Raw genomic sequence first — 13,414 nt, 5'->3', positions numbered from 1 at the left:
CCCACTTCAGTATTCCTGACTTGAGAACCCCACAAGCAGTATGAAAAGGCAAAAAGATAGGACACTTAAAGATGAATCCCCCGGGTTGGTAGGTGCCCAATATGCTACTGGAGATCAGTGGAGAAATAACTCCAGAAAAAAATGAGATGGAGCCAAAGGAAAACAACACCCAGTTGTGGATGTGACTAGAGATGGAAGTAAAGTCCGACGCTGTAAAGAGCAATGTTGCACTGGAACCTGGAATGTCAGGTCCATGAATCAAGACAAATTGGAAGTGGTCAAACAGGAGATGGCAAGAGTGAACCTCGACATTCTAGGGATCAGCAAACTAAAATGGACTGGAAGGGGTGAATTTAACTCAGATGACCATTATATCTACTACTGTGGGCAGGAATCCCTCAGAAGAAATGGAGTAGCCATCATAGTCAACAAACGAGTCCAAAATGCAGTACTTGGGTACAATCTCAAAAACGACAGAATGTTTGTTCCAGAGGCAAACCATTCGCTGTCACAGTAACCCAAGCCTGTGCCCCGACCAGTAGCGCTGAAGAAGCTGGAGTGGAACGGCTCTATGAAGACCTACAAGACCTTCCAGAACCAACACCCAAAAAAGACGTCCTTTTCATTATAGGGGACTGGAATGCAAGAGTAGGGAGTCAAGAAACACCTGGGGTAACAGGCGAATTTGGCCTTGGAGTACGGAATGAAGCAGGGCAAAGGCTAATAGTTCTGCCAAGATAATTTACTGGTCACGGCAAACACCCTCTTCCAGCAGCACGAGAAGACTCTACACATGGACATCACCAGATGGTCAACACCAAAATCAGACTGATTATATTCTTTGCAGCCAAAAATGGAGAAGCTCTATACAGTTAGCAAAAATAAGACCGGGAGCTGACTGTGGCTCAGATCATGGGCTCCTTATTGCCAAATTCAGACTGAAATTGAAGAAAGTAGGGAAAACCACTAGACCATTCAGGTATAACCTAAATCAAATCCCTTATGATTATACAGTGGAAGTGACAAATAGATTCAAGGGATTAGATCTGATAGAGTGTCTGATGAACTACAGAGGGAGGTTCATGACATTGTACAGGAGGCAGCGATCAAGACCATCCCCAAAGAAAAGAAATGCAAAAAGGCAAAATGGTTGTCTGAGGAGGCCTTACAAATAGCTGTGAAAAGAAGAGAAGTGAAAGGCAAAGGAGAAAAGGAAAGATATACCCATTTGAATGCAGCATTCCAAAGAAGAGCAAGGAGAGCTAAGAAAGCCTTCCTCAGAGAGCAATGCAAAGAAAAAGAGGAAAACAATAAAATGGGAAAGTCTAGAGATCTCTTTAAGAAAATCAGAAATACCAAAGGAACATTTCATGCAAAGATGGGCACAATAAAGGACAAAAATGGCATGGACCTAACAGAAGCAGAAGATATTAAGAAGAGGTGGCAAGAATACACAGAAGAACTATACAAAAACAGATCTTCATGACCCATCACCCATGGCGTGATCACCAACCTAGAGCCAGACATCCTAGAATTCGAAGGCAAGTGAGCCTTAGGAAGCATCTCTACAAACAAAGCTAGTGGAGGTGATGGAATTCCAGTCAAGCTATTTCAAATCCTAAAAGATAATGTTGTGAAAGCACTGCACTCAATATGGCAGCAAATTTGGAAAACTCAGCAGTGGCCACAGGACTGGAAAAGGTCAGTTTTCATTTCAATCCCAAAGAAAGGCAATGCCAAAGAATGCTCAAACTACCGCACAATTGCACTCATCTCACACTCTAGTAAAGGAATGCTCAAAATTCTCCAAGCCAGGCTTCAACAGTACGTGACCTGTAAACATCCAGATGTTCAAGCTGGTTTTAGAAAAGGCAGAGGAACCAGAGATCAAATCGCCAACATCCGTTGGATCACAGAAAAAGCAAGAGAGTTCCAGAAAAACATCTATTTCTGCTTTATCGACTATGCCAAAGCCTTTGACCTGTGTGCATCAAAATAAACTGTGGAAAATTCTGAAAGAGAGGGGAATACCAGACCACCTGACCTGCCTCTTGAGAAACTTGTATGGAGGTCAGGAAGCAAGTTAGAACTGGACATGGAACAACAGACTGGTTCCAAATCAGGAAAGGAGTACATCAAGGATGTATATTGTTACCCTGCTTATTTAACTTATATGTAGAGTACATCACGAGAAAAGCTAGGCTGGATGAAGCACAAGCTGGAATCAAGATTGCTGGGAGAAATATCAATAACCTCAGACATGCAGATGACACCACCCTTATGGCAGAAAGTGAAGAACTAAAGAGCCTCTTGATGAAAGTGAAAGAGGAGAGTGAAAAAGTTGGCTTGAAACTCAACTTTCAGAAAACTAAGATGGCTCTTGGCCCCATCACTTCATGGCAAACAGATGGGGAAATGGTGGAAACAGTGACAGACTTTATTTTGGGAGGCTCCAAAATTACTGCAGATGGTGAGTGCAGCCATAAAATTAAAACACTCTTGCTTCTTGGAAGAAAAGTTATGACTAACCTAGACAGCGTATTATAAAGCATAGACATTACCTTGCTGAGAAAGGTCCAACTAGTCAAAGCTATGTTTTTCCCAGCAGTCATGTATGGATGTGAGAGTTGGGCTATAAAGAAAGCTGAGCAACGAAGAATTGATGCTTTTGAACTGTGGAGGTGAAGAAGACAATCTTGAGAGTCCCTTGGACTGCAAGGAGATCCAACCAGTCCATCCTAAAGGAGATCAGTCCTGAATATTCATTGGAAGGACTGAAGCTGAAGCGGAAACTCCAATACTTTGGCCACCTGATGCAAAGAGCTGACTCATCTGAAAAGACCCTGATGCTGGGAAAGATTGAGGGCAGGAGAAGGGGACGACAGAGGATGAGATGGTTGGATGGCATCACCGACTCGATGGACACGATTCTGGGTAAATTCCGGGAGTTGGAGATGGACAGCGAGGCCTTTTGTGCTGCAGTTCATGCGGTCGCAGAGCCGGAAACGGCTGAGCGACTGAACTGAGCTGAAGAGGTGGATAGAGAGGCAGGGGCTGGCAGCAAGGGTGAGAGAGCAGACGGTGACGGGACATTGGAAACAGTTGCCAGGTCCCTTTTCGGCCGCTAACTAAAACCCGTAACTTTCTCGCCCTGAAACGAAGACTTGGTATCGCCGGCGTGGGCGGCGCCGGGGGTCACGAGGCGGGGAGCGGGTCGGCGCAAGGCGCAGGCGCACGACGCGACGGGAGGCGGGGTCACGAGGTGGAGCGGGTCAGACGCACCGCGCAGGCGCACGACGCGGCGGGGAATCAAGAGGCGGAGAGCGGGCTGGGCGCAGTGCGCAGGCGCAGGACGCGGCACGCGGGCCGGAAGGGGCGGCGGGCTAGGATGGCTGCGGAGGAGCGGGTGCTGCCCGTTTTGTTAGTGCCGGTCTCCGCCGAGGCCAGAGGGCGGCTGGGGCCCCGGGCGCAGCTGCACAGAGAGCAGGCGGCCCTGGGCAGTCTGACGGCTTCAGGCAGCCTTCACGTGCTCCCCTTGGCGCCGGGCGGCCGAGGCGGGGGCGACTGCCTGCTGGAAGGCTGTTTTCGGCAGTAAGAGCTGCGGCCGGGCCGGGCGGTGAGGGAGCGCGCCTCTGCTGGCCTGGGGGCGGCGGGAGCGGAGTGACGGCGGGGCGCCCGCCCAAGGCGGGCCCGGCCCCCCTCAGAGCCGCATGGTGGTCGAGTTCCCCTCTTCCGTTCCCGCTGGGCGGAGGCCGCACGCGGGGAGCTGTAGGAGTCCCTGTTTGGGCGCTGAGCTTTTTATTCGTTCGACATAGTTTGATTTCTCGTCACCGTGCTGTTCCCCCACGCCCGTTTCTTCAGTTAAATCTGTTGAAGACGCCAGCCGGGGGGCATCATCTCATTTCCATTGTCCTGTTATTCTAATGCGCGATACGGATAGCTGTTTCCTTCACTTTGGGGCTTCCTCCCCCCGCTCCCCTTTGAAGGATAGAGCCTGCATTTTCTACTCATTAATGTATTTTCCTAAGAAATGCTTATGCGCGCTGCACGTTACCTAGGAGTAGTGCCTAAAAGGTGTAAGACAGTTCTTAATACACGTGAGGCTTTTTGGTCGGTTGGACAGAAAAGAAACAATTTCAGTCGTCTGTAACTCTTACATTTTACATCGTTAAGTTTGAGAGTGCCATCCGAGGCTTTGGACTCTTTAATAAAACGTTTTAGAAATGTTTCTTTACGACTTTAGTAGCCACAGAGTCTTGGAATCTCCAGGTCTTACAGCAGTGCCTCACAGTAGAGGTTCGTTTGGTATCTTTATTCCTGGTCTCTAGCTTCTAGGAGGAGAAGGCAATGGCACCCCACTCCAGTACTCTTGCCTGGAAAATCCCATGGATGGAGGAGCCTGGAAGGCTGCAGTCCATGGGGTCGCTGAGGGTCAGACACGACTGAGCGACTTCACGTTCACGTTTCACTTTCTTGCATTGGAGAAGGGAATGGCAACCCACTTCAGTGTTCTTGCCTGGAGAATCCCAGGGACGGGGGAGCCTGGTGGGCTGCCGTCTGTGGGGTTGCACAGAGTCGGACACGACTGAAGCGACTTAGCAGCAGCAGCAGCAGCAGCAGCTTCTAGGAAAAGGATTCTCTCTCAAGTTAGTTGATTCCACATTGTTAAGTATCGGTGAACACAGTCCTGTAAAGAGAGGAATGAGTCAGAGATCCCAACAGAAGATAAGGAGAACTGACCTGAAGCAACTGGGGGGCTTATGGAAGCTGTTGCGTGAAACTAGTGGGAGGCAGAGCATGGAGGACAACGTTTTAGCTTTTTTTCTAACTGAATTTAATGTTAATTCGAATAATTCATCGGGTAAAAATAAGGACAAATTTATAGGGTTCAGAATTTGCTTCCTGCTTTTCTACCAATGGCACTTCCCTGATAGCTCACTTTGTAAAGAAGCCGCCTGCAATGCCGGAGAGTCGGACACGACTGAGCGACTTTCTTTTTTCTGCCAATATCGCATGTTGGTAGACTAGCGATATACACGTTTTTTGCATATATTGTTGAATCATTGTGCATTCTGTAATCTGTTCACTGAAAAGTCTGTCTTTGCACGTGGCAGTATGGTCCCGTGTGCTAATGATGTTACTTGTTTCACAGTATTTTGCTTTTAAATATATTTTAATTTGACATTTTCCGATTTCAGTGTAAACAGTCATGTATTGGCTGTTTATGAGACATTCTAGGTATAAAGACAAAAGTACAAAGTGTCAGTGTATTTTCTCTGACATGGCGCCAAGTTCACTGTTTTTAAATGTGAAACTTACTACTTTGGAAAAAAGCTTTTTTTAAAAAAAAGAAACTATCAGCATGGTAGCTTCATCTGCATTGTTTTCGAAATCTGGGCTCTTGTTTTTAAATGTAACTATTTAACTTGAAGCTTGCATTAATAGTCTCTTTCCATCCTTGTTAGCCATGTTGGTATGTTGACTTTGTACTGCGTTATATATTTTGTAACTGCACTGTCCCATATGGTAGCCATTAGCCACATGTGACTTAAAATTGAAAATTTAGTTCCTCGGTTGCACTCACTGAGCATGTTTCCAGTGCTGAGTAGCCATGTGGCAGTTGGCTACTGTATTGGACCTTGCAGATTCTTAGAACACTTCGGTCTCATGGAGAGTTCTGTTGGACAGAGCTCTTCTGTGATATGCCTCTTTAAAGTCTTCGAAGTCTATAAATGCAATAATCACTTTTTAAAAATGTGATTGAAAGCGTCTATGTTAGCAGAACATATTTTTTGTTTATTGTGAAGACCATCGTTTATAAATAATAGACATTTGGTTATTGAAACTTATCCTTGATCATGACAGTTTCTTTGAGCATAGCATCAGTCCTCGTTTAGGATGAAATGGAATAAGAGCAGTCACCATTTCTTGCTCTTTGCCCCCTCGTCACCACCCATTCCTGTATTCTTGTGTTGCCCTGAAGGATGTTGAGGGGAAAGAAGTGAGGAAGGGGAAGGAGAAAGGGAAAAGGGGCTGAAATCTAGAGCAGTTTACATCCCCTTAGGTTGTATATAGAATGAATGTGATTAGGTGAACCAAGAAGTTCTCTACTCTTTCTGCCATTTTACCCTCACCGTTGTGGGTAAGTATTATTGTGGATGTAGAATATAATAATAGTCTAAACTTTTCCCTTAGGTTTGTATGGGAGGATTCTCATCACAGTGGGACACCAAACAACAAGCCCAGACTGGTTGCTCTTACTGAAAATTATGAACTGCTCATCTATGAATTTAATTTGGAAGATGAAAGATGTGATGCAACCGTTTTGTGTAGCTGTAGTGAGAAGACATTGCAGAAGCTTGTTGAAGATCAAAATATCAGTAAGTATTTGCAGGTAGTCTTTCAGCATGTTTGAATCTGCATAACTATGTAATTGCATGTATTTCAGGAACAGTTCTTATAGAGGTAAAATCAGGGAGGGGTATTTGCCCTGTCTAGTATAGTAGACACTAGGTACATGAGGCTGTTAAGCTGTTAATGTGGTTAATATGAATTAATATGTCCTTTAAATGTCAAGTACATTCCAGATTTGAAAACTTGGTACTAAAAAAGTAAAATAGCTCATTAATAGTTTTTGTATTAGTTATATGTTGATGTATTGAAGATGAGGTAACTAATATAATAAAATTAGTTTTACCTGTTTCTTTTTTCAGTGCTGTTACTGGAAAATTTTAAATTATTTTTGTGGCTGACATTATATTTCTCTTGGTTAATCTGCTGATCTAGGCTGGTCACAGAGCTGTTTGCTACATCCTATCCGGAGGGCTTCAGGGAGCAGAAATCAAAGCACTCAGGCATTTATTTTTAAGGCAGTAGCGTTCTTGCCACCCTGCTTATGTCTCTTCCTTTTAAAAAACGAGTCTGTGATGGTTCGTAGGGGTCTCGTGGGTAGGAACCTTTTTTAATCATCCTGTGGGTTTTTAAATCACACTCTGGCCGGAAACAGAAGGCACAGAGAGAGTGTAGGTCATCTTCGTTCATTCCCTCAGCTACCTTCCAGTGACCACTTGCTCAGCTGAGTGTGATCAGTAATTGTCCAGAGTTGGACTAAGATAAATGCTGATTCTTTCTTGTTTCATCTGTTTGTGTTATGGTAGCAGCACCAAATTTACCAGTTGTAAAATTGTGACCAGTGAGTTTGATGTGATGTCCTTTTGTTTTATAGGTATTTCCTTGTTATCTTTGAGGATTCTGTCGTTTCACAACAACACATCATTATTGTTCATCAACAAATGTGTTGTCCTACATGTTATGTTTCCTGAAAGAGATGCTGAAATTAGGGTACTCAGCTGTTACACGTTGCCCTTACCTGCGCAGGCAGTGGACAGGATTATTGACACGCAGCTCTGCAGAGGAATTCTCTTTGTTTTGAGTAGTTTAGGCTGGATCTGTATCCTTTTTGGTAAAGATGTTGATGTCGGGGGAGGAGAATACCTAGGAAAATGAGCCTTTTTAGGCTCATAGGTTTAGGGACTGGGCTATAGGTGGAATGGTTAATTTTTCAGTAAAACTGTCAGAGAAAAAGCTGTTCATGAACTTCAGATACTCAACTGCATTGCTCTATATTCCATTCAGATATTTTTCAGTTTATAAATATACATTTTTTCATAGTCATAATCATCCAGCTTATCTATATTTTTTAATTGGGTATATTCTGTATTACCCATTTATTTAAAATATTATTTATTAAATATCTGTTTTGTGCTTGTTCCAGGAGGGATTTAGATGACTGCTTATGATGTAATACACACATTTTTGTGTATGAGTATAATCTTATCTCTTTTACTGCCTCTAATGCTTCTGTCATATTAGGAAATCATATTGTTTGCATAACTGTTTTTTTACGTTTGTTTTTGGAAACTGTCACAGATTTGTTTTTTCCTTAGATTCATAGGTCACCAGCAGAATTATATTGAAGATTATTTGAAGAACAACCCTTATAGTAGTGTTTTGGGGGCTTTTATTTCATTTTCTTTACTATTTTACATATGTCATTTGTGTGCATGCTTGCTGAGTCATGTCCGACTCTTTGTGACCCCGTGGACTGTAGCCTGCTAGGCTCCTCTGTCCATGGGATTCTCCAGGCAAGAATACTGGAGTGGGGTGCCATTTCCTCCTCCAGGGGATCTTCCTAACCCAGGAATCAAACACATGTCTCCTGCGTTGCAGGCTGATTCTTTACCACTGACCCACTGTGGCGGTGACCAAATAGTAGTATTTTATATATATCACAGTCTGTATTAACATTTCTTTTGTAAAAATACAGGTTATTGTATTATAAAAAATGTGACAGAATATTGGGTTAGCTTCGTTTTTGTTGCCAGGTTACAGAACTGTGCTGTCCGACATGGTAGGCAGTGGGCATGTGTGGCTGTTGAGCACTTGAAACTGGCTAGTGTGACTGAGAAACTGAATTCTTAGTTGTATTTAATTACTTGAACGTCTGATACTCGATTCATTTATTGGAGAACTTTAAAGTATGTTTGGAACGACTTGGCTGTTCCAAGTTCTTAAATATAAATTTTTGCAGTCTAAATACAGACCAAATAATTGCAGTGAAAATTGTCCCAATTGAAATGTGCTATAAGTATAAAATAACTCAATTTGAACAATTTCGAAGAAATACGTACAGTGTATCAATGTTTATATTAATTACATGTAGGGATAATATTTTGGATATCCTGAGTTAAATAATGTATTAAAATCAGGGTCACTGGTTTCTTTGTACTTTCTCAGTAAGGCCGCTAGAAAATGTACCGTGGCAAACGCGCCTCGAGCTGTTTCTCTTGAACAGTGCCGTGGGAGAGCACTAGTGGAAAGTGTTCGTGATGTCTCGGCGGCTGGCACAGAGTGGAGGCTGAGTGAGCGCTGTTGAGGAAACTCACATAGTCGCCTGGTCAGCACAATGGGCTCTTTAATGTCCATTCTCCTTCTGTCATTATAGCTACAAGGTTGGAACGACGAGGTCTGTAACTCTGTCCTGTCCTGTGTTTTAAGTGTTTGGGCATACTTAAGACTGACATTGTCTTTAACTCTGAGCTCAAAGACATGTTTGATATTGTGGGTGGCAGACAAGTAGCTCAGGTGGACTTAGCGCTTCCTCAGGAAGATGTGTGTAATGAGCAGCAACAGGAGCCAGCCAGGAGCTCTTCGTTCACTTCGCTGAAAGTGTCTCAGGACCTGGACGTTGTCGCGGTGGTGGGTTTCCCCAACGCTGCAGTTGCTGTGAACTTGACTTTGTACTTCAGGTATGTAGAGTACTTGCTTCTCTAATTTGAGGTGAATGACTAGAGCCATAGAGAGGTTAAGAAATGTACTTGTTAGCCTTTTTTTCCCTTTCTTGTAACCAGTTTTTTTCCTCTATCTAGTTGATAATATTCTAGGTACTGCATAGTGAGCTTGTTACTGTATAAAAATATGTACAGATGACCACTGGCTATTTTTTACTTCTGGATGCATATCCAAGTTTTCATTTTGATTTATATTCATATTATAGACAGCTTATGTCATCATATGTAAAAAGTAACCAATCACAATTTTAAAAACTCTGAGCTATTGTATGTAATCTCCTCACTTCTTTCCAATGCCCGAGTAGAAGAGTGGGATTGACCCTGTTAGGGCTGCATCTTACGTGGCTTGTGGTCCTGGCCGCCTGCGGGGTCCGTCTTTTTCCACCTTAGGGTTTCCTAGGGTGTTCCCTGTGGAGGGCCCACACCTGCAGCTTCCTGAATATATTAGTGAAAATTGAGTACTTCTGTGTAGCTTTTTGATTTAGAAATTCTAGTTGCTTCTGGTCTTAGGTTGGAAAGGAACCTGTTTGTATCTGACTATGCATACCCATGTACACAGCACCTATTTATTGCAACTTGCAAGTAGGCTAATCAGCGTTTATGACTTTCAGAATTAAGGGACATTTCAAGCCATTAGGATTTTGGGTCATAGCTTAATATGAATGAAACAAACATACCCTTGAGTCATTGGGAATGTACTTCGATGAGTTAATTTCATCCTCACGTATCAGCCAGAACTTCTTACTACTGTGATTTTTTTCACTTGTTCTTAATGGCTTTTTACCATATTTTTTAGAATCTTGAAGCCAGGATGATTATCACATTTTCAGGTTGTATGCTTGTGTATCAGTAGGCCATTTTCACCGACTGAAATATATCTTGTATCTGTAGAGTTACCTCCTAATCAGTTTCTTTGGAAAACAGTTTAACAGGTGAAGAGGAAGGAAACCCACTTACCTCCCCTGATCCTTGAGTGCAGGGTTCTGTTCCTCTGGATGTTTTGGCAGTACCCCAAGAGAACCCTGAGGGTCACCAGGCGCATTCCTTGGGGCAGATTCCTTTGAACTCAGCCACTGTAACATCAGCCGGTAAAGAACTTCTGCTCCCTTCCCTATAGCCAGTTTGGGGATCTGTCTTGTCCATCTAAATGAACAATCTGTCTCTACTTGTTAATTATCTACGTGAGTGCTCTTTAATTAGTATAACTTCTCGAGGAACTTGACTCTGTATTTTGTAAGTGTACTATGGAATCTAAAAGTATTTTTTCCATTCGGGCCTCCAACTCTAGTTCTTTCCGACCATATGGAGTATCAGCCACCCCTTTTGATTTTGTCAGGTCCTGTTCCTGCTCTGAGATCCACCTCTCTTATGAAGTCATTCCTTACTAAAATCCCTTCCACTTGTAAATTTCTGCTCATTTTATAAGTTTTCTTCTCTTTGAACTTTGGCACTTTTTGCTTTGAACTACAGTTTAACACTCAATCGTATAGTCTTTCACTACTTCTCTAATTTTTTGTGTTTCCTATAGAGTTTGTAAGCTCGTGTAAGCTCCACGTGATTTGTTTGTTCAATTTGCCGTCAGTAACTTTTTCCTCCAGCTTACCTTAGCCGTCCATTCTCACAGTCATACCCTGGGCTTTGTCAGTATGTGACACTGTTCCTCCCCTAAATCACTTTTCCACGCATCCCGCTCTGACCACAACTTGCCGAACTACATCTTGCTTACTCAGGTACCCCCACTTCTCTCATCTGACTTCACTGGAATCTGCATAAGCTGACCTCACGAGTGACGGCTGCATCTCCTCTGTCTTCACGTCCCCCTTTTTATAGTGTAGAGTCTGTGACCTGGCATTGGAGTCACTGTTTTGAATGCGCCCTAAATGCTTGATGCTGCTGTGTGATAGCACTTGGTCTAACACGTTCTTTAATCCTGTCTTATTCCCTGCATCCACACAACTGAGCACTTGTGAGGATGCCACAGATAAAATCGATGCCACTGAAGTTCACAACTCAGGCCTTACGTGGTCTCTCGTGTTGCCTGGCAACTTTACGGTGATTTTTTCCATGAGCCCTTTTTTTTTTTGCAGCAGTGTCTTAAACATCCGTTTTTCTCGAACCTTTATTCATCTCTTTACCCCCAACTGTTCTTGGATGACTTTGCCTCCTACTTCGTAAAGGAAGTAGACCCCATCTCACGGGGTCTCCTTCAGTTTCTCACGTGAAATGTCTCACTTTCTTGCACTTGTCTTCTCCATGTTCTGTCCTGTTACAGGGAAGGGGTTTCCTGCTCCCATGCAGGCCCATCCCTCTGAGTGTGCTCTGAATCTCATTCCTTCCCTCCTCCTCAGGGACCATTTTCTGTTTCCTGTCTTTTCTAGATCTCCAGCCTCTTAAGTATTAGATCCATGTCCATCTAATCACCAGGTCCTAGTCATTCTAGCTCTTCAGGGCTTCTTGAATCTTTTCCACTTTTCTTAACTTCTTTGTCCTCACTTACCTGAACTAGCTTACCAGCCTTATAATTGGTCTCACTGTATCTGTTCTTCCCCCCTCAAACGCACCCTCTATGGAGTAGCCAGAATGATGCTGTTCAAATGCGCATCTTTTCAGAGTGCAGGCAGGTATGAGCATGTGGGGACAGAGTGTATATATATACCTTTTGTTGCGGGGGAGCTGCTTTCTCCACAGGTCATATTTCTTCACTGTCAGCCTGCTTTGTCTAACATCATCTCCTTGGCAAATGCAAGTCACACTGTTACCTTCAACTTGTTGGAATGGTCAGTAATCTGAGTGCTCAGGGGGTTGTGCACACCCCAGTCTCCCAGAGCCACTCCTCTGAGTCTGCTCATGTGGCTTCTCCGCTTAAAGCCCTTGTCCAGCTTCTTTCCTCCTTCCCCAAAATGAAAGCTAACAGTCCTTCAGTTCAGTTTGGTTCAGTTCCTCAGTCGTGTCCGACTCTTTGTGACCCCATGAATCGCAGCACACCAGGCCTCCCTGTCCATCACCAGCTCCCGGAGTTCACTCAGACTCACGTCCATCAAGTCGGTGATGCCATCCAGCCATCTCATCCTCGGTTGTCCCCTTCTCCTGCCCCCAATCCCTCCCAGCATCAGAGTCTTTCCCAGTGAGTCAGCTCTTTGCATGAGGTGGCCAAAGTACTAAGTTTCAGCTTTAGCATCATTCCTTCCAAAGAATCCTTTGTAGCCCATAAAGCCTGACCTCATTGTCTCTTGCAAAGCTCTCCAGCCTCATCTTACATACATTCTGCATCTACACCTGCATTCACACTGCTTTCCTAGCTTTTATGTATTTCCCTGGTCTCAGCCCATATCTCACTTCGTGGCGGTGGGTGATTAAACACCTGTAGTTATGTCATCTTTACCTGGTTCAAACCCAGCTGCACTGTTTCTCTGAGCCTTAGTTTCTATAGCTACAGAACTGGCATATATTTACCTCATAGGGTTGTTGAAAAATTCAAATACATTAGTTCAGGTAAAAGTTACTAGCTTCACATCTACAGTGTAGTAGATAATACATGCTCTTGTCTCTTCATAAAACTTCCCTTAAGGGTAAATTTTTGAATTCCTGTAATTGACGCACAATGTTACATTGTCAGCTTCGTATGCACGGCCTGGCTCCCTCAGTGTACCCCCAGCACTGGGGTGAGGCGCCCAGGCCAGGGCAGCCATCTGTACTGCCTCTGCTCTGCGACGCCTCCACCCCCTTTTCATGTTTAACAGGAGAGGCAATAACATGGATTTGGGTTTGACCATCGTTTTTTACCATGACTATTGTTTTCGAAACATAGGCAGTACCCAGGACATCTGTTATGTGAGAAAACTCTACAGGACATCCCTGTTGACGGTCCCGAGGGGGTAGATGAAGATGATCCTGTTAATTCTGACTACAACATGAAACTGACCAAGTTTTCCTTCCAAATTGATAGGTACAGAAACCTCCTTTTTAGATTTACTTTATTATTCTCGTGTGTGTGTGTGTGTGTGTGAGGCTGACACTGTACCTTCTCACTTCAGTCTTCACAGAGTAGACACTCGTGTCTCCCT

General features: G+C 43.8%; 1 protein-coding gene across 4 annotated transcripts in view; it reads left to right on the top strand.

The window, feature by feature from the left end:
• Window positions 1–3,291: 3,291 nt before the first annotated feature.
• The window catches only part of SPG11 (SPG11 vesicle trafficking associated, spatacsin), a 79,789-nt gene continuing 69,666 nt past the window's right edge, over window positions 3,292–13,414 (top strand). For 2 of the 4 annotated variants that reach the window (XM_069597329.1, XM_069597330.1), the window contains exons 1-5: window positions 3,292–3,591; window positions 6,196–6,380; window positions 7,226–7,450; window positions 9,107–9,308; window positions 13,159–13,296. In XM_069597329.1, the coding sequence (XP_069453430.1) occupies window positions 3,389–3,591; window positions 6,196–6,380; window positions 7,226–7,450; window positions 9,107–9,308; window positions 13,159–13,296 (953 nt within the window). In that variant the 5' untranslated portion in view covers window positions 3,292–3,388. Of the gene's footprint in view, window positions 3,617–6,195; window positions 6,381–7,225; window positions 7,451–9,106; window positions 9,309–10,274; window positions 10,439–13,158; window positions 13,297–13,414 lie in introns of those variants that run through there. The other 2 variants (XM_069597331.1, XM_069597332.1) reach the window with 2 other exon arrangements.

The sequence above is a fragment of the Ovis canadensis genome, chromosome 7 (genome assembly GCF_042477335.2).
Source record: "Ovis canadensis isolate MfBH-ARS-UI-01 breed Bighorn chromosome 7, ARS-UI_OviCan_v2, whole genome shotgun sequence".
Lineage (NCBI taxonomy): Eukaryota > Metazoa > Chordata > Mammalia > Artiodactyla > Bovidae > Ovis > Ovis canadensis.
The sequence above is the reverse complement of the archived record's forward strand: the minus strand, read 5'-3'. Positions and strand labels throughout refer to the sequence as shown.